Source organism: Schistocerca gregaria, chromosome 8, assembly GCF_023897955.1.
Source record: "Schistocerca gregaria isolate iqSchGreg1 chromosome 8, iqSchGreg1.2, whole genome shotgun sequence".
Taxonomy (NCBI): domain Eukaryota; kingdom Metazoa; phylum Arthropoda; class Insecta; order Orthoptera; family Acrididae; genus Schistocerca; species Schistocerca gregaria.
Window position 1 is genome coordinate 347520224 of NC_064927.1, and position 21865 is coordinate 347542088.

General features: G+C 42.7%; 1 protein-coding gene across 5 annotated transcripts in view; it reads right to left on the reverse strand.

The window, feature by feature from the left end:
• Positions 1-20725, reverse strand: part of LOC126284584 (optomotor-blind protein-like) — a 449788-nt gene extending 429063 nt beyond the window's left edge. For all 5 annotated transcript variants that reach the window (XM_049983607.1, XM_049983610.1, XM_049983608.1 and 2 more), the window contains exon 1: positions 18879-20725. In XM_049983607.1, coding sequence (XP_049839564.1) covers positions 18879-19603 — 725 coding nt within the window. In that variant the 5' untranslated portion in view covers positions 19604-20725. The remainder of the gene's footprint in view (positions 1-18878) is intronic.
• Between the last annotated feature and the right edge of the window lie 1140 nt (positions 20726-21865).

Here is a 21865-nt window from a genome sequence, read left to right on the forward strand (position 1 = left end):
TACATGTACAGGTTTCACCTTAAATATGCTGCAGCTTGACGTTTAGCTTTTCATATTATTTTGAATTTAGAACTGAAATGCCACCATGGAGGTACTTTCAGAGACTTTAACTATTAATGTTACAAGTGACGGACAAGAGTTTAAGCCAGATCGACAGTTAGAATGGGTCAATAGTCTGAGAGTATGTAACTATACAGTCAGAAAGAAAGTTAGAAACGAAATTCTTAACGTTCCTCTAACTGTGAAATAGACATTTGATTAACGTCCGAATATTTATTCAGAATTTCAGAGAATATGTGAGATGGAAAGTAAAAGAAAATAAGAACAAAATTTCAGGTAAGAAAATATTTCCATTAAAAGACGCCAGACAGACAAACTGCTATGACGATCTGACGTACGAGCACTAAATGATTCCGGATGTTTTCTGAATATCTTCTGCACAGATTCAAACTTTAAAATAGTGCTGCCTTTCTCTTGAATAACTGTGACAGTTCAGATATACTGTGTCGGTCCTTTACTGCGAGCAGAGAATAACATATACACACGAACATAAAAATGAAGCATGTATTCTACAGATATGTAGACATACAGAACTATGAAAACCAGTCACGAAAAGATTCTCAGCAATTTTTCTAAAGTAGATTTTTAAACATTACAGGTGTCTGCAACGAGTAAGTGCACAACGAGGTGTTACTCTAAAACGAATTGCTGCATCAGCTTGCGAAGAGCTTGCTGAAGCTATTAAACCATCGTGCATTTTTTTTAAAGTGAGTGCTGTGTCAGACCGTGCAAATACTCAAGGCTTTGCTTACGTAGCGCATCATTCCTGATACGCGGCTTATTTTCCGGAAAGTGATTAAAAAAAAAAAAACCTTAGTTGAACAGTAATAATTCAATGTTATCATTACGTCCCAACAAATCAGCCATTCGTAAGCATTTACAAAAGCAGTAAAAGTGGATCACTACACACAACGTGAATCATAAATATTTCACATCTAGCCAGCACAAGAGAGCATATTTTCCTTCCTTGCTTGCTTGTTTTAGATACCTACAGTCACCACAGAAACCTAACTTGAAGCGAAATCTGTGTCTTGCGTTTGAAACAGTACCCTATTTAGTTCTAGACACTTCTTCACACTCATCAGATATAAATCATTATCACTTTAAAAATCTGGCAAAGTAAATTTTCAATTTAACACAATTTTTGACGGTTAAGGATTCAAAGCTGTCATAGTTAAACACTGCACTGCAAAGCGGAATAATTTTTTTTAGTGTTGCGGTGTTCAAAACCAGTATTCAGGTTTATGGCAGCTGTACTTAAAAGTTAAATAAATAAACATAAACTTACGTGAGACCAGCGATTTGAAAGTTGTGTAAAAGACGCAGAAAGAGGTAGCCATGGAACCAAGTGGGGACGTAAAGATGCGATTTCTCGCAAAGGAATAAAAATAAAGACGTTCGAAGTAAGAAAGAGGAAAACGAGGGTGGAATTATGAGTCCCATCTATCACGAATAAAGGAGCTATTATACTCTGCCGGCATGTGTAACTGGCTACGTATTTGTTTGTCACTGAAATATGTTAGCGGGCGCAACGGGTCCTAGACGAGTAGACGGCGATATTGTTCGCGAAATCGCACCGAAGAATATTTACGACAGTGGACTGCCGCCGCAGAGCGGAACGTAGCAGAGACAGCTACTGCACAAATCACGTCGACAGCTCCTCAGCTAACGGTGGGACGTCGCATTCATGTAGCCACTGCTGTCAATATCACAAACTGTTTACACAAGTCGCTTCTGTGGAGGCGTATTTTACTAACGCGTCTATCGGGATCTTTTAGTGAATAGCGTTTCGGACAAAGGATCTAAACAGTGTGATAAATTAAATGGACAATACAGTTGAGGAGCATCATATTTTTATGAGATTTTATTAATAACGATTACAAAATTCTACTTATCTGTGATGACAGTTACAATATCAGGGCTGCAGTAATCCTCAGTGAAACGCAACAGAAATGGAAAAAAATCCAAGTACTGATTTCAACGGCGTAAGTGTAGTGTAAGAACTGAAATTATGCTTCATAATAGAGACTCCAGTGGACAGTGCCTGCTGACAAGTGCCTATTAGTGCGTTCTGTTCAATGCTCCTGAAGATCAGTGAAACGTCGAAAGTCCTTTATTGTCGTTTCATACGCGTTCTACAATTACGAGAAGAAGGTGGTAGGTGAGATAGTTCGTTGTTCACGTTCTTTTCAAATTTGCTTCCCTGAAAGTTTGCTCGCAATTTATTATGGTATATATTTTCAACGTTCTTCACAAATGGCTCTGAGCACTATGCGACATCAGGTCATCAGTCGCCTAGAACTTAGAACTAATTATACCTAACTAACCTAAGGACATCACACACATCCATGCCCGAAGCAGGATTCGAACCTGCAACCGTAGCGGTCGCTCGGTTCCAGACTGTAGCGCCTAGAACCGCACGGCCACACCGGCCGGCGTTCTTCACAACCGAAGTAATTGCGGAGTTCGTTGATTTCCCTTGGGAAAACCAAAATTATTATTTTGTTGAACCATATTAAGTGGAAATCCACGGGATGCGCTCCATAATTATAAAATCGATTGTGTATTACAACGTTGACCAATACGTCAAACGAGTGACGGCAGCTATGATTAGGAAAACGATAAAAACCAAAGATTTCTCATTCTTCATCTTTTGGGACAGGAATTGTCAAATGGAACCGATCTGGTGAGGAAAGTCGTATAATTTAATATTTTTACCGACTAGCATAATCTGTTTTCAAATTCAGCGTGAACTACGGGAAATCTATTGAGAGAAGTATGCGGAAGCTATAGTAAAAAATGATAAAGAAACAATCAGAAAAAATTGGATATGGGTGTCATACAATCGATCAGCCACAGTTTGTAAATAGTTATGGCTTCCACTGAGAGTTATCGCAACGTTTAGCAATGTCATACATTTCATATGTCGTGAATGCTAATGTTATTATATGCATTATACACTATCCCATCGTCACCTTTACGAAGTACGATACTCAATCTGTGCTGTGTTTCGAATGCCATTTACCCTTAAAATATCTCTATTTGACATATTCGATGTCTGACCACACGATAAAATCATAAAATATGCTGTAAGCAATTTAAAATGTTCTTACCATTTCCTCCTGTAGTGGGCTAAGGGAAAAGCAGTAGCTTATAGGTTACTATGCAGTCTAACAGATCTTGTCTCAGCGGTGAATACCACAACAATGTATAACGCGATTGTCTACAGAGACAATATTTACGTCTATCTGACAGCCAGTTTTTAAGTCTTTTCGGGCTTTTCTCGAGATATTTTTTCTTTTATTTTTCTCGCATCTACATTAATTTCTCAGTACCGATTCATCGTTTTAGGTAGAAGGCTCAGCAGAGTATTTTGTCAGTCGGTGACATGATTAAAGTACAGTCTTCAGAAAATGGGGCAAATTTATTTTTATCCTTAGTACGCGAACCGTAAGATCTCCGTCTGTCGTTCAGAAGACGTCAACAACTGTATGAAATTCCTCTCACGTACCACGTATTTGACCAAGGAAGCCTTCATCGCCTATCTTCAGCGGATGTGAGCGAACGCTCCGACTTACGAAGATGCAGATGTCATTAAGTGGTCTATTCACTGAAGAATGGGTAACTGTGAAATGTAATTTATTGGTACGCGCAGAAAAAAAAAAAAAACAAAAAAAGAAGGAAAAACAAAGCGTTTAGGTAGTGTGGGAGATCCTCCTCCCAAATTCGTTTATAATGGCCTGTCCAAACAAGTATTTTAAAATACTAACACAACTTGAATGTTTTTAAAAGAACAGTATTAAGGAATTAGCCAGAGATGCTGTAACAAAATATTTATTCAAAAATAACTAGTTTCGATCGAGCGGCGATCTTTAAGTCTGAGACTGATACTGCTTCAAGTTGAAGCGCATTTTACGCCGAGGAATCTCTCTTATTTTTCCGCAAACAAATATTATTACAACAATTTCTGGTGGTTCCAGTACTCCGTTCTTCTGCAAACACTATCGTTTCTTGAGAATGTAATAGCGATATATAGGGTGTTCTATTTACTTCACCATTCCAAATAACCTTTGGTCCAGAAGCGAAATAAAACAAATAAATTTATCAGGCTAGTGTTGTTTAGCTACCAGAGGGACATTAACTAGCATGACTGCCTCTTTTTTTTATCTTTGTTCGTTGGGAAGATATGAACAGCAGTGCACCTTTTTTTAAATTACTCCCATTACTTTTTATTCGGTGATCCACGTCCTCTGCTCAAGACCTGTTCAATAACGTATCACAGCGTACCATTCAGGTAAACATGAAGTTATTAAGAACGTTGCACGAAACTGGGTCTGATTCTTATGTACAAGCATGTAGTGCACGTGCTCTGGGTAGCACAACCCATCCACTTGTTGGAGTTGATAGTAAACAAATGGAGACACATGGCAAATGCACAGCCGTTGTTCAGCCAACCACAATGACAGGAAAGTAATGGCGTTACAGTTTTTAAATCAAGAAGGGACTTTGCTACACAGAACACATCGTTTGAAACTACTACATTACTGTGCTGCTTTTACCCGTATTTTAAATAAGAAACTATTACTGCAGTTACTGTTCTGCTAACCAACACCCTCAATAGATCAGTAGCATTTCCACCTTCTCTTAGTTGTAAATTTTAATTTTGCTTCTATTTCTTTACTGTGAACTCCTGCAAGTCGAGGAACTATGATACCTACGGTACCTGTACTTTGTGACAGCAATGTTTAGCGAGTGGTATACTGTGATACGTTTCTGAACTAGTTTTGAGGAGAGGAAGTGGGTTACAAAATTAAAAAAAAAATCTAGATAAATGCGACCAGGACTTGTGCATAGAGGGTTCCGTACGACCTTAATTAACTAAATAGACTGTTCACCCATCTCGTTAGTCGAGAACGTGGACGATTATTGCCTAGCCGGTCGCTGTGACCGAGCGGCTCTAGACGCTTCAGTCAGGAACCGCGCTGCTACTACGGTCGCAGGTTCGAAACCTGCCTCGGGAATGGGTGTGTGTGATGTCCTTAGGTTAGTTAGGTTTAAGTAGTTCTAAGTCTAGGGGACTGATGACCTCAGATGTTAAGTCCCATAGTGCTTAGATCCATTTTGGTTGTTGCCTGTTATCGATATCGATACTGGCAAGCTATCAAAATTTGTGACATAAACGGCGGAATTCGTTGATTGCATTGACGTATAAGATGAAATATTTTACACCGCCAAGGATCCATAGACCTTAGTTTGTGACATAATTTTCGACTCGATACGTCTCCCCGTTCCTTAGAAACAGGGGACTTAATAGAGGGACACTCAGTCTGATATCAAATGTTTAAAAAAATATTTTTTCGTGTGATACAATTACAAATTAACAATTTCCTGATTTTTTTTTCCGTTACTCGTACTGTGAACCTTTCTTCTGGCCAAAATTTCGTGATCCTACGCCAGCGAGATGTACCTTACAGATTATAATGAGTGAGTTTGCGAGTATCTGTTGATTGCATTGACCTACAAAAATTAGTTTCTTACATAGCCGAGGAACCACAAACCTTAGTATCTGACCTAAATTTCTACTTCATATGTCTATCCGTTCCTGAGAAAAAGGTTCTTAATAGTCGGACAGACAGACAGACGGGTAATAAAGAGATACTTCAAGGGTTCCGTTTTTACACATCGAGCCACGGAACTCTAAAAATATAGGTGATGCTGTATGCTGTTTACGAAAGAGGTTCTGCTGTTTGTATCTTGGTAACGAAATGAAGTTACAAGAAAGGCGGTCATGTAGGTTATGTCCCGCTAGTAGCTACACAACAATATATATATATATATATATATATATATATATATATATATATATATATATATATATATATATATATGACAAAACTTTAAAACTTTACTTGGGGTGGTCAAGAAAGTTCGATACCTTGTACATTACTGTAACTGTCATCACTTCTGTTCCAACGAATCCCACTGAAATTCTCTCGAAACGTTCGAAATCCTTTCGGTATGGAATGAATCTGGAGATAACGACCTGAGCTACAAACTTCCAACTCCGGCTCTCGTTCTCTCTGTCTCTCTCTCTCTCTCGTTTCTGGCCGGTACGATGAGGAGGAACCCAAAGATTGGAGCAGCTTTGGAGGCTAGTTTGCGCGAATTAGCGTGGGAAATCACTAATTCAGTTGGAACGCTACGGAGAAAGAGGTGGATCGGCAGGAAAGGCTTGGTCAGACGGCAGGATTTTCGTGCAGCCGGTACGGAGGTGGCGCCGAGCCACGACGGCTGAAGCCATGATTTAGAGCTCGGCGTGAGTCAGTTCGCTGTTAAAATGTTGGCTCGCGAGATGAGAGCGCGTGATTTAGTGTGGTCCACATTAATATGTATGCGGGCTGTGGCGCCGACCGCGGTACGCTGCGGTGCGAACGGATCCGAATGAGGCGCCCCCGGCGATCGAATGCAATACCGAAACACCCGGCACGCCCGCCATCGACGTCTGTGCAACTGTCCTCCTACGAGCGTGCACACGCTCCTAGCTCCGTGGTCTGTCGGCTTCACGCAACGATCGGTGCCCACCACAGTCACGCGCATGATTCTGCCCAGTAATCGACACCGATTTCAGTCATGTACGCTGTATCATACTAACCGTAACGCTTGTATACGAGCCGATTCAGCTGCCCCTACCGATGCCGTTTTATGCAACCCGCAACGTTGTATCCGCCCTTCAAAAACTGCACGGGAGATTTTTATATTCTCTGGCTCACAACCGCGCAAACTATTGCTCCTGCAGAAAAAATTAACAGGACCTTTTTGTAAGAAATTTAATGTAGTTAAATTCCAAAACGTTTTCACCCGAGGCCACAGTTCTCGATTTATCCACAAAAAGGACCTTCAAATGAACCTCCATCCCACACCCATCTCTCCATCAATCAAGATTTCTAGTATGTTGTCCGTGACCTCACCTCCTATCACGGTACAAAAAACTGCAAGAACTCTTCCCGATATTCGACCTTTTTTGGTCTCTAATGATTGGACTATTATGCCAAGATTTCAAGATTTCTAGTGTGTTGTCCGTGACCTCACCTCCTATCACGGTACAAAAAACGGCAAGAACTCTTCCCGATATTCGACCTTTTTTGGTCTGTAATGATTGGACTATTATGCCACCAGAACAGTAGGCTGTTTCGTTCACACAATTAATTTAAAGGTGCCATCGTTGGTAATGAAATGAAAACCACTTTTTAAAAACCTTACGCTAAAACTAGCTACGTTGACAGTTCGATCAAAACTTAATCCTTACAAACACAGCAGTTTCACCGTTAGAAGGCATCACGACTACAACGAATGTAATTGTCTACTCTTTGCTGGTATAGTTCCAAAATTGTTGGTTGTAATTTACACAGACGTCATTTTTATAATTTGCAAGAGTTCGACTAAGCCTGTGGTGTAATAAGGCCAGTCAATGAAGACCAAAAACGGTCGAATGTGGGAAATAAGTCGTGCAGTCGCAAACTTTCGTACAGTTGTTGTCATGAGCAACATACAAGAAATTCTGACTTGTGGGGGCTGAGTGTGGGAGTGGGGGTGCGTCTGAAGGTCGCTTCTGCAAGTTTTTCTTTTTTTTTTTTTTGAGTGTAAAATTTAATTACATTATATTTCCTGCAATAATTTGCGCATAGCGAGCGAGAGAAAATGAAAATCTCGAGCGTGGTTTTCGAAGCCCAGCTATAGCATTGCGGGCTGCTAAAAGGACATCGGTAGGGGCAGCTGAGCCACCGAGCATAATACAAGTTAAAGAATTGCAAACATATTTCACAGCATCCGTAGGTTTAGAGGAATTGTTGGACGATTTTGAGTCGAATACATTCTTTGAAATCTTGGAAGTAGTAGGAGTGAAATACAGAAACGAGACTGCACTTATAACATCTGAAGGAGGGAAGGAAGTAAGAAAAGGATATAACGCCGAGTCGCCACCGAGATCATTAGAGGCGGAGCACAAACTTTGATTGTTTCAAGGATGGGGAAGGAAATCGACAGTGCCCTTTCATGCCCTTTCAATGGAACAATCCTGGAATTCACCTGGACCGGAAGAGTCGAAGGACAGAAAGAGAAGCAGTGATTGAGAAGTGGATGAGACAGTGTCGTAGTGTACGTTGGGCAAGCAGTACATCTGTCAGACGAAAAAGGACTGGAAAGGAATAAATAATTTCCTGGAAAGAGATTACAAGGCAAATATCAACAAAAATAAAACAAGGGTACCTGAAAACAGTAGAATTAAATCAGGTAGTGAAAAGGGAATTAGATCATGTAATGAGATGTTAAAAGTACTCGACGAATTTTGCTATTTGGGCAACAAAATAAATGATGATGGTGAAACCAGAGACGATGTAAAGTGCAGATTGGCTGTAGTTACAAAATTTGTGAAGATGAGGATTTTTGTTGATACCTAAAGTAAATGGAAATGCGCGGGGGTCTTTTCTGAAGGTGTTTGTCTAGATCGTAGCGTGGATGTGAAACATGGGTGATTAACAGTACAGAGAAGCAGAGAATAGAAGCTTTTGAAATGTGATGCTACTGAAGAATGTTGTAGATTGGGTGTGCAGATAGAGTAGGTAATGGGGAAGTACTGATTTGAATTGTAAAAAAAAGAAATTATGGCACAATTTGACGAAAGAATGAATCGTTTGACTGGACGTCTTATGAGAAATGAAGAAATGGCCAGGCTGGTAATTGACGGAAGTCTGGAGAGTAAAAATTGTAGAGGAAACCCATGAAATGGCTACAATACGTAAATTCAAATTCATGTAGGTTGCATTAGTTACACAGGCATGAAGAGCCTTGCACAGGACGGACTAGCTTGAAGAGCTGCATCAAACCAGTCTCCAGACGGAAGATCAAAACAACAACAACGTGCTACATTTTTTTCTGCGCTACAAAAACCACCGTAAAGTAAATGGCAATTGGTAGTTAGTGTCTCCACATCGTCTTCATTTATCTTTTGGGGGCACGAAGTAGGACGTGCAATTAGAAGCTTCTTGGAACGCCCCCGAATCTTAAGAGTGATAGCCACTGTCTCCCACTAGAGGCCATTGATAGCTTCTGCTGTGTCCTCGCATTGCCTAAACAAAACTTTAGCGAATCGCACAGCTCTTCTCTGCATCGTATATACCTTTCCCGTTGACTCTAATGCGGCACGAAATCATTCAGGCAGTACAGAAAAATCGGTTGAATGAATTTGGTACCTGGCCAATTTCGTGAAGAACTTAGCTCTTCCATCCTTGGGATTCTTCCTGCTGATGTTAGTGTCCATGGATCTCATCTCTAACTAGAATTATGTGGTCGTTCCAACTTAAATAACAAAAGTTGGAAATATGAGTCTTCTCGTGAAATTCGTTACAATCGGTTTGTAGACGCATGATTTAGAGTTCGTGGGTGGGTGTTGATTCCGTCCATTTTCAGAATGTTTTACTCGTAGTTATTTTAACGCAAATGAATGAATTTTTCTATCGTATTTTTTAAGGCATTGTTTTGCTTTTGAGGAGAACATGACATTACTACTAGGGTAATAATGTACACCAAGTGGAACATCGGTTTAAAATTCACTTAACACTTTTATGCGGGAAAACCACTTACAAGATACGCTTGCAAGATTACTTAAGAGTAGACTTCAAAATCTTGACCTATCGGGGCGTATTAATGGCACATATCAAAGACGAACAACACATAATGTAAATGTATATCTCAAAATCATGACCTATCGTGCGCGTTTGTGACACACACAGCAAAGATAAACAGCGCAAATCGTTATTCGTTCCCCCCGGTACTATTAAAGGCTCTTACCAAACTAGATGGTAGTACAATACTTTAGAACAGCGAGAAACGTCTCCATGTCACAAGTGGCAGTTAACATCGAAAGAAAAAGAGTCTTGCACAATTTTGAACATATTCCTGGAAGGCATTAGCTAGTACCTCAAAAGAGGCTGTGGATGATAAATGTACAAACGGCTAGAAAATGCCGCATTCATATGGATTAAAATGGTGGTAACTATTTAAAAGGGGTGCTAAGAAAATACCAGCTGGCAGATTGTTTTACCATTCCAGCAGCAAATTTGCTGTAAGTGGATCAGAAAACCAATGAATTAGGTGTACTGAGAAGAAAGAGCGTGAGTCTGTAGCGCGATGAAAATGTTTATCGTTGTAATTTAACGATAAAAACTATGATGATGTGAGGACTGTTTGTCGGTCAGCTATAGACTAGATTTAGATTTACACTCCTGGAGCCACTTAAAACAAGAACAATTCTGATCTCGAACGTAATATGTAGTACTGTTATGTTCTAGTCCGCGACTGGAAGGTTGGCAGAAAATTGCCACACGGTGACACCAATGCAATTGAGTACAGAAATAATCCGAAAAGCGCATCAAACTAAAAGGGGAAATATTTTTCTCTAAGAAAATTTTTTGAAAGACAGCAAATCCGAAAACGCAGTCATTGCTGTGCAGAGGAAATCTCATACGATTTGTTTGTTTCTATGTCCCTACGCAGATTTTTCTAAGATGGAAATACGATGCAATATTTTTTTACGAACAATATAACTTTATTGCTGCTGGGCATGCTTGTATATACCGGTTAACAATTAATCTGAAATCTTAAGGAAACACCGAAAAGAACATTGTCACGCCACATTTCTGTACGGAAGTACAAGACAGTGGAAGCTAGACAATGTTTTTAGATGCCTTTAGAGATAATTACAACATATTCAAAAGCAAAAACACAGAGCACAAAATTATTTCAGTTATTTTCCTGTAACGCGAGCATGGATGGCAACTAGCGATGAGACGCAAGAAACTGATCTCTTTTCATTGGTTGCTTTGTAACAGACCCTTGAATTTTCAGTCAGTAACCGATGTCATTACTTAAAGGTAGTTACATTAAGCTCACAGTAATTTTACTTTGATAGCATATGATGCAGTGGGGAGCAACTGATTCGGACGAAATCCTCCTGAGACTCGATAGCTATATTTGTTAAAAGAATCTGCAATTTGAACCAAGTTCTCACAGAAGCAGAACTTAATATACATGAGATACCAAAACTCACTTTTGAAGAGACATGTAAAGTGCGACGAATCAGTCAGTATCTCTTAACAAATATGAAAGAAATGAGGCAAACAAAAGTGTGTTGGGCATTTAAACTAGGGATTTATGTTGATTCCGATGTAGGAATCAGCGAAGTAGTAGCTGACATCTCTCGTGTTCAAACCTTTGTAATTTTTTGTCAAGGAACAAATTAATAGCTACAACTGCCGTCATATTATGTTCTGCGTACATTTAGGAGATGCGATTACATTATACAGTCAAGGAAAACAAAACTCTATAGATTTACCGGAAGTCATTAAATGTTGACTTTTCCCAACATGGCTTTCACAGGTAAACTTGAGGGTTTTCTGATATGTACATCTGATAAATGCAACTGAAGAAAGAAATCTACGCCCTCGAAACCTTCTCATACGTGATTAAAGTAGTTTAAACTGCATGATCATTTCAAACCAGACGACATGCAGAGGTAAAGAATTCCTAACGTAGGACACTTGATTTAAAAACTTCGCTCTTTTATAAATTGATAGACTCGATGGAAGTTTCCAATTTTTACGTGAATCACAAGCACCAAATAATATCATGCCATTTTCCTCTTCAACTAACGAGCACGAAAAAGTAAACCCCAGCAACAGTCGTCAAAGGAAACCTCTGAACTGGGACAAAAAATCTCGCCGGTACAATAGCTCTGAATTTGATAGCTGTAGTTTCACAGGCCGCGTGTTTTGCCTTCATTCTCCACTCCGTAATGTTCGCGACGCATCGCTAATTGCTTTCATCGCTTTGTTGGGAACGAAATGGGGACTGCACGGTCAGTTTAGCACTTTCCCGAAATGCAATACTCAGTTTAACACGACCCTCTGCTGGCTATTTTGTCTGCATATTACATTTCAGGGGCGTGTCTAAACTTTGTACATTCTACCTGTAATACTGCTGTCCAGTCCGCAATTCGCATTCGGTTTTTTCCCCCTATTCCCTACCTTTTTAATTGCTTTGAATGAAGTTTCAAAAATACCAACGGTTTTCGCTAAACGTAGAAACTATTTGCTAGCGTGGATTTTACAATGCAGTAAAACTGCGTTGCCCGATGTGAAAATATCCTATACACGCAGCGTTTAAACTAAATTTTAAATACGATCGTAACAGATTTGCAGATTCGCCTGTTAAAGACAATCCGATATTTTGCAGGCTACACCAGCGGTGAAAATTAAAGCAAATTACGCGCAACAGCCAAATCAGCAAGCGAGTATAACTTTACCGATCGGAAAAATGACATGAAAATAGGTGTTATGTGAAACTTCGCCACAACATTTGTAGCTACATTTCAGTAGCATAATTTGCGTAGCTACTGTCTTTGCGGTAAAATTAATGTCTCGGCAGTGTTATTTGTGGGCGATATAAAATAGACAAAATTTTGTGCAACATGTCTTTGCATCCAGTGTTTTCAAACAAACACTTTTATGGAATTTTTCGTATGCGTCCAGCAGTTAGGAGACCGCTGCAATGAATAGCGGGGACAAAGTTTTTCGTAGGGTAACAGCAGTGTGTTGCTGCATTTGTATCTACTATATACAAAGGAAATGCAATATACGCTGAAATGTTTAACTTAAAAATCGAAAACTGCGTCTTACAAGGCCAACCCTGTTGTGGCTGTTTCTTGTCTGATGAATATTAAGTAATAAAAATGTGACTTTAAATTTTATTATTTATGACAAGTTTTAACTTTATTAAATGCTTGGCACAAACTGTTTTATGTTTAGTGGCTTGTAGACATTCAAAACAAAGCAAATGCGAGTAAAATTTCGATTATGTGAATGCACATTTAGTTACTAAAAAGCCAACAAATATAGCATTAAAATTTAAATTTTGGCAGTAGTATTTTAATTCGCAAAGCGCACGTCAAGGAATTGCTTTCGCCATGACTCACTAATGCAAATTCATTGCAGAGGACTGCGCTGCTAAAATTATGCTATTTTGTACCGTTCCCCATGAAGCACATCGCAAATATTGGCGGTAAATCGTAATCATTTCCGTTCACATTTTATATTGCCGCCTGTCTAGTTCTATGAATTTTCAGTAACATTTCTGCAGGTTGGAAACGCTTATAATAAAAAACGTAGGTGAAGATAGATTTGGAACATAATTCACTCCTCGTCCACAGTTTTAACGGGACAAGAAAACAATAATCTCGTACACAACAATGTTGAAATGAGTAAGAACATAAAACTATGTTAGTTTCTGTTGCTTTCTTATGGCAGATTTAAATCCATATTACTTATTAAACGACTTAGCAGTCTGGAATACCGCTTTGGCAGCTCCAGAACTAGTGCAGTACTATGTCAGTAATCGCGCATCACTTCTTCCGAGTTTGTTTGGTGTCGGTTTATTAAGTAACATAATATATATTTACTTACTTGGGAAATAGAGCACACACTAAACTCTCAAATTCAAAAGTCGAAAACTACATTCCATAGTATAATGAAAGTTTTAGACGCAATTTGGCTGGTACAATACTGTAGAAAACCTGTGTCGTATACGTGGATAGTAAACTGCAGCAGAATGTACTTAAAGGGACGTAAAGCACAAACTTTCAGGGAAGGGTGCTTTCTTTAATATTTGAACTTTGTCAGAGCCGTTGGTCGTGCAGTGAAAATTGCTTCACGGTCTGCGGAAACTGCAACCGAGGGCACTGGGCTTATTATGATTTTTTTTTCTTATCTTCACCGATAGCGTTGAGGCTTAAGAGCTGCTGCAAGGAGACGGTGACAGAAAACAGCCGTTTATTATTTTCACTGTCAAGCGCTTGAATTGCATGCATCTGCTTTTTTTTTTTTTTAAGAAACTAATGCTTTCTTACATATCACTTCTCCCGTCAAGTGACGCTACAAATGATGCTGCGTTGTCTGCCGGAAAGACTGCAACGCCAGTCAGTAACGACGACGTCATAACAGGACGTAAATCCGTCAATCATTACATCACCAACTACTGGATGAATTAATATCGCGTTTTCTGCCATTTTCTTGAGCTGCTTATTTCTCTGTCTTTTTTTCTGCGCAGTGCAAGTGAATCTGTCGCTTGTGTCCTATAGCAGAAACCACATCAGTTCCAAAAGCAATCTACTACACCGGGCATAAGTTCAAAGAGAGGCATAAATATTTTTCTGTCACAATTTGATGCCCCCTCAATATTATTTTTATTTCGTATAACTCTTGTGAATTATCTGTAATAAATATATCGTCACTGCAACTGGGAAACACATACAGAAGATAATGGAGCTGTTATACTTAAGGTAACAATTAGTTGCTCGCATCTGTTTAGAAGAGGGCATCCTTAAGAACGAAAGAATTACACATGATGTAACTTCCGTAAAACACCACAGGGATGTTTATAGTGAACTAAAGCAAGCTTTGATACAGATTATAAGAACAAATTTAGTGATAGGTTATTAGAACAAAATTTTGCACGTCACTACAATACTTAAAGCAGCAGCAAAAGGGTATGTTTGAGGAAAGTATAAAAAAAGAGAGGAAGGCACAGTATCACCTCTTCTTGCTTGCTGAGTGTAATCATTTACCTATTCATTCAGTATATTTACCTACATAACAAAAATAAAGGGTGCACTGGAAATTACTCTTTCTTGTGTGAACTGAGTCCTTGTAATGTAAAAATTTCTCAAATAACATTTTCTTTAGTGATGCCACGCATGGCCGCAGTTTTTGGGCTTCATATTAGGAGGTAGGTGACGGATACACTAACCGAATTGGATTATATTTTCTGCAACTTTTCACCCGTCTGTCTATTTACACTGCAGTGTTAGTGACCATTCTAAGAAATACACTTTTGCTTGCAAGTGCAGAAGTCAGAATAGAGATCCTTTAGTTTTTTAGGAATTTGTAAGTACTTGACGTAAGATAGCTTCGTAGTCGCTTAAACGAATGAAAAACCACACAGCAAATTAGTAAAGTAGAGGTATAATTTCTGTCCGTGCAAATTATCGCGAACGTGAAGGCATCTGTTCTGGTGATAACTGCTTATGATGGAAACTGGTAGCAAAATAAACAGCTTCTTCGTGTTTGAAGGAATTGGTGTTTACTGATACGATTATTTTTGTATCGGAACGGCTTTATAAAGATACACGAAAGCACCTTTCCTCTCACTCTACGATGGGAAGCAGCGTGTTGCACAGTTGTGGCATAGCATTAGAAGTGTAGAATAATTAGGGAAAACTGAAGAACACATCTTTGTGCAGTCCCTCTCTCAGTTAGTGCTCTTATGCTTCTGGTTTGCAATCTACAGTATAATATATAATTCTAACGTGTGGTTTAAATACTACTGATTATTAACTCTGTGCAACAATTGTACTGTCTTATTAAGGGAAAAAAATTAATTGATATAAATGTGTTGTTTGATTGCGGCTGTAGAAAATTACTAATAGAACCGTCGAGTATAGGGTTATTATATTGAACAGTACGATCGTCATCTCCTTAACTTCTTTCAGTTCACAGGAATAAAATATTTAAAGTAAGGAGCTTCAAAAGAACTGAACTACAAGAACAGACTGGGGTGTGTGAGAGAGAAGCACATGATACTCTACTGAAACCAAGACAAGAACGCGATATTTTAAAGGACTCAGATTGATATAACGAGTAACAGTCGTATTTAGCGTTACAGTAACGATCAGAATTTACAGTATAAACAGAGAGAGCATTCAAAGACACGCGGAAAAAGCACCGTCCGACCGCAGTAGAAGCAAGAACATAATTTTTGAATCAGATGAAAACTGTAATAGTCGTCAGCCCGATTGGTTAACGATTTTTTTTTTTAGTATTGTAACGAGTTCCGGGATGCTGGTGGTTACCGGAAAATTCCCCAGTGCGCGAACAAAAAAATATTCGAGTTCGAGAGGCTAGGTCGTAACGGCCGCTGTAACACGGTTCATTACTCGCTGGCAAACGCATTAGGGCTCATCGTGGACTGGCAAATAGCTCGTCAAACAGCTGATCGTGATGAAGCGGCCAGAGATACGACATCCATCGGACTTCTATCGTCAACTTCGGCAAGCCCATAGAGGAGGAAAGAGGTAAACGCACGCGCGTCTTAGCGAGTGGGTAGGCGTAATTTGCCCAGCGACGGATTTGCATACTGACAAATTTGTAACCTTGTTAAGACTATATATGAACGCAGGGAGCTAATGAAACTTAATATATTGTGCCGACTCGTAACAAAAAGTGAAAACTCCGTGTTTTCTGTTGATAAGTATATTAGATTTCAGTCTGAGATTACTTTTACACCAAGACTGCCTGTGTGAAGTCACTTGCGTCTCACAAAACACAATCATGAGACGGTTATTTCAATAACTGCGGCATAAATAAGGCAAACTGACAGAAAATAAAGACAAACAAAAGAGAATTTCGTACTCACATCATCTTGTGTTCAGAATACGCGACTAACGAAACAAAAGTAACTGATTTTTTCGCGATTAACATTTTCCCTTTTAGGTAAACAATTGCCAAACGTCGTGTACATAATGTTTTTTCAGAGACAAATGATACACGTTTCACTCAGACGGGACGATATACTCAAAAGTATCGAAACTGAAATACCAATGGTTTTAATTTTAATAGTTCTTACAATTCGTAGCTGCTTTTTGCAACACGACACGCGTTAATGAGGACGGGCAGCGTTGTGCAGCGCCCAAAATTACAGAAAAATCCTAGATTCTGTTTACATTATTATTACGCACGTAAATAAAGAGAATTAAGGAAGTGAGGATTACGTGATAATAAGGCAAATGTTGGGTTGTACGAATTGAAAGCATAATCTGCGGGGTACGTAACTTCGCATACGACAAACGACAGCCACGTAGAAACATGGGTTTCCCGTTAAATACTAAACAAGCACGTCTGGTTCCAGTGTTCTGTATTTCCTGACGTTTATTTTCGTGATTTAGAAGTGTCGAGAAAATATGAAAATATATTTTCTAAACCGGGTTTATTTGATGCGGAGCGTATTATCGTGTAAATGGTTACTGAATGATTATAATTTCCTCAATGTAATCGGGTATAATTTTTTCAGGCTACCATAGGAAATTATTAGGTTATTCCGGGCTACAAATTATTGGGGAATTTAAACAGACGGCGCTCTCACGTGATTAATTTGAGCAACAACGTCGAAGATATTGTTCCTGACGTAGATGCCCAATAAATTAGTTCCAATGGAGACAAATATTTCGATGCACGATTAATTGAAAGCCAGAAGCAATCGGTACCGTGAAAGTTATTTAAAATTTCACTTTTTCCCCCTAAATAACACAAAATAGGAAGTCGTGTGAATATCCGGAGTACTCGTGCCTTATAGTATTGTGTAAATCGAAACATTAAATCCCAGTTCCAATATAACTACAAATTTTAGAATATACCGACCACTAACTGATTACAAACGATGAGTCAGTATTCAATGAGAGAAGAGTATCATCAAGTGGTTCGAAAAATTTGTTTAGGATGCACAGAGATATAAACGCAACGTAAATTATTTCCGCACAACATTCAAATAACTAACAGTGCTGATGTAGGCTGTAAGAGGAAGCAGATGTCACTGATCATGTGACAGTACAACAGCCGAAACCGGTGCGACACACGCATGTGGTAGCGTTAATTACAGATATATAGCTGCCCCGCGTAAAATTGCATTCGCATGACGCCTCGGCAAAATTATATTTGGGGCATAGTATCATAAATTCGTGAAACTAGTGACTGGAAACTACACGTCTCAATTACCCTCGGTATTCTCTAAGGCAAAAAGAATGCTTGTAGAAGCAGCAGCTTTCTACGTTCTCTAAGAAATAAATCACGTCGTTAACAGAGGCAGTAAAAATTAAGAAAGTACAATACTGTTAATTCTTTCTCGCATAATCTACAATGCTTCATCGGCATCAGAGCTTGTTTTAAGACGTTGCGTATAGTTTCTAACGCATGACTGGAGCATGTTATAATTTTAGAGAACAGGGCGACATTCAGGCAGATGAGTGCCAAATATTAATTGCAAACAGAGGGAAGCGACAGTTGTGTGAACAGTTATAAAATAGCGTATAAATGACGTACGGACGCAGTGCATCTAGTTAGAAAAATTTTAAACATCAATGCAAAATGGGTAATAATATCCGTAATATTATGCGCATAGCATAAAAATACTTAGACCAATTAAAAAGATTTTAAAAATAGTGAAACTTGTTAGTATAATTATCTGCGACGTCACTCTGGTTTCTGTTGTTGTGAATTGTCGGTAGCCACGCGGAAAGAACTATTTTGTTAGGCGTGAACGCCGATTAAGGACGGTATATTTGTTGTTTACTAACGCTGTAGCACGTTAGGCTTAATGGTTAGGCTACGAGACATAGTTATTACGACGGTGAATTCCGAACAATACTAGAGGGGTATTGCGTGTGATGATAATCCGACCGGCACTTGCAAGGTTTTTCAGTAAGCTAATGGTGCGGGCGAGGGTGTATCATTATAGAAGATTTTCGTAGTGTGTAAAACGTAGAAAACTGTAGGTTTACCACTTGCAAAAAATTTGTGCGGCAGTAAATCGTCCGATAGAGTTACTAGAGCCACGAATAGGTTATACACGAAGTTATAGTCACACAGCAGCACAAGTACACTCGTCACAGGCGAATGGAGGCGGTCTACTGCACACGGAAAGAAGACACTGGCACTAACCTGCCGGACTTGGTGATGACCATCTCGGTGCCGAGCTTGTGGAACTTCTCCCAGAGCTCCTTGCCCTCGAGGGTCACCTTGGGGTCGTCGACGACGCCGTCGTCGTCGGGCGGCAGCGGCGGCCTCAGCGGCCGCACGAGCGCGGGGTGGTGCGGGTGGTGCGACGCGACCGCCGCCGCCAGCACCTCCTCAGCCGTGGTGTAGGCGTGCGCCGGGCCGCCGGGGCCGGCGTGGGCGGCGTGCGCCGCCAGCGGGGGCGGCACCGCGACCGGGGGCAGCTTGTAGGGACCGACGGCACCTCCCAGCGCCGCCGCCGCAGCTGCCGCCGCCAGGAAGTGGTACTGGTGCGCCGCCGCCGCCGTCGCCGGGTGCGGGGGCGGCGGAGGTGGCGGCGGCGGAGGAACGGCTGGCGCCGCCGGGGGCGGAGGCAGGGCCGGGGGCGGCTGCTGCGCGGCGCCGGGCGGCGTCGTCGCGGGTCCGTTGCTGCTGGTGCTGCCTCCGCTACTGCTGCCGCCTCCCGCCTGGCAGCCGGCCGGGGGCGGTGGGGCCGGACTGCCGCCCCCGCTGCCGCCTCCGCCACCGCTCGCCGACAGGCCGCCGCCGCCCCCGCCGGCCGTTAGCAGCGAGCTGACGCTGAAGTCCGTGGGCCGCTGCAGCAGGAACGGGTGGTAGGCCATGGCGCGAGACGGGGGCGAGCGCAGGATCTCGCTCTGCTCGAATCTCATGAGGGAGCGCTCGGCTCGACGGGCTGTGGCTGCAAATTCCCGCTGCCTCGCGCGCTGGTCGCCGCCTCAGCGACGGCGGGCATCGCGCTCGCACGACACCTGCCGCCTCCTTCGGGGCCTCGCCATGGTCGCACACGTGGCACTGTCCTGTCCAGGCTGCACTCGCACACGAAACTGTCACTATCTCAGAGGAGCCAAACAAACCGTCGCTACGGCGCAAAAAACCAAACGAGAAAAAAAGACAACAATCCAAAGTCACACACAGTCACTGTCGACGCCAGTGGCGCGCGCCGGGCGCCACGGTAAGCCGCTACCGTCCACACAGTCCAGCCGTAGGCCTAAAACTGCGGCGGCGGTACCCGAATCGATATGGGCGCGCGCTGCGTGGTGTGCGCGTCCGCGTCGGCGTCGCTCTGGCGCTGGCCACGCCTCGCCTCGCTCCGGCCGCCTGCCGCGTGAGATTCAGCACCCGAGCGACACCCCGGCCTCGCGCCACTCTCCAGTGTTAATGAGGGGAAGTGTGCGCTGCTCTGGGGAGGGGGCGCCCGCTCGGCCACTTCCCCGCCGGCTCGCCGGGTGGAGCGGTCGGCACGCTCCGCTGTGGAAGGGGCAGCTGCCCGCCGGTTGGCGCACGCGGTGCGAGTGGCGGTGCCGCACGGCCAATAGTGCGCAAGCGCGTCGGGATTCTCGCTGGTGGAGGGGGCGCGAAGCCGTAGCGCGGCTGGGCAGCGTCGCGACGGGGAAGAGAGACAGAGAAAGAGCGCGCGGTTAGCGTCCGAACATTAACACCTCGGCCGGTAGTCGTAATCCCCTGCTGCCTCTCCTCACTCCCTCACTCCGTCTCTTTCTCTCTGTCTCTTGCTTCCTCTCCGGTCTTCCTTTTCTCGGCCTGCTGCCGCCGCCGTCTTGCCGCTCAGTACTCCGTACGGCGTCTCGGCCGCAAAAAGGAGGAAAATATTCGCAGCAGCGCCTGGAGCCACAGCAGCCAAGTCCGCTCCGCGCCAGATGCCGTCGCCGTGTCGGCTACCCTGCTCGCCTGCGAAGCCGGACGACCTTCTGCAGCGCCGACCGGGAGAGCGCCGTCGGACTTGCGGCTGCGGCAAACAATGGTTCACGCTGGACTGGTCCGAGGCGCGGGTCTGCAACACCGAGGCCTCGAAACCTGACACCCTGTCCCCACTCCGCGCACGCCCCTCCCCTCCGACACCCCTCCGGAGGCAGGGGCGTCAGACCGCGCCGGCCCCCTCCCACCCGCTTCTTCATCTCCCCTCCCGTCTCTCACACACCGACGCTCATCCAACCACACACACACACACACACACACACACACACACACACACACGTACGTACTGCGTCGCCTGGGCCACGGCGACGGCGGCGGAGAGATTTTTGCACCCTGGAGGTGGCACGTCCGGCGCTGCGGCGGTCAGAGCGTGTCGGCCCGTGGAGGGGGTGGCAGGAGGGAGGGCGGCGGTTTGGCCCCGCCCCCTCGCGCCCCTGAGTGACAGCTCCGTGTGCGGCCCTCGGCGCGGCGCGGCGCGGCGCAGTGAGTAACCGCAGCCTGGCGCTCCGCCAGCCAGCCTCCTCTCCTTGGGCTCCGCTGTGTTTTTTATTTATCGCTTATCTCGTAATTCGTGCACCGGCCGGCGGCGCCATGCCGGCAGCTAGCGCGGTCGCGCCTCGCCGCACTTTGTCAAACACTGAGCGTGATCGCCGCATACAATCTCTGAGATAAACAAAAGAACACTACGCTCTGCGCAGTCACAATCTGTGGATCAACATCCATACTCTGTAAAATACTGTGAAGTGCATGGCAGAGGGTACTTTTCATTGCACCACTTACTATGGCTTCTTCACTTTTCGTTTCCAAATGCAGTGTGGTGATGGTTTGATTGCCTCTGTATGCTCTGTAATTAGCGTAATCCTAATTTCGTTGTCCCTGTGGGAACAATATGTTCGGTGTTATTAATTTTGGCAGTAAAAACTGATCCAGTTACTTTAAACCATTCACATATTTCGCCCCACGATTTAGTTACCAGAAATCACTCGAATCACTGGTCATTTGAAAGGGAGATGGCTTGGCACGACAGCCTCGTGGTCTTCATTGACTGTATATGTGGAGTATTCGAGCTTATTACAGACGTAAATGAGCTCGTCATACAGAGTTAATTATGCCGCCATACTCTGTAGGAGCAATAAAAAGTACATCCAATATTTTATGAACTGTGTCTATTTTTAAATAAATAATATCAAATCGACGCA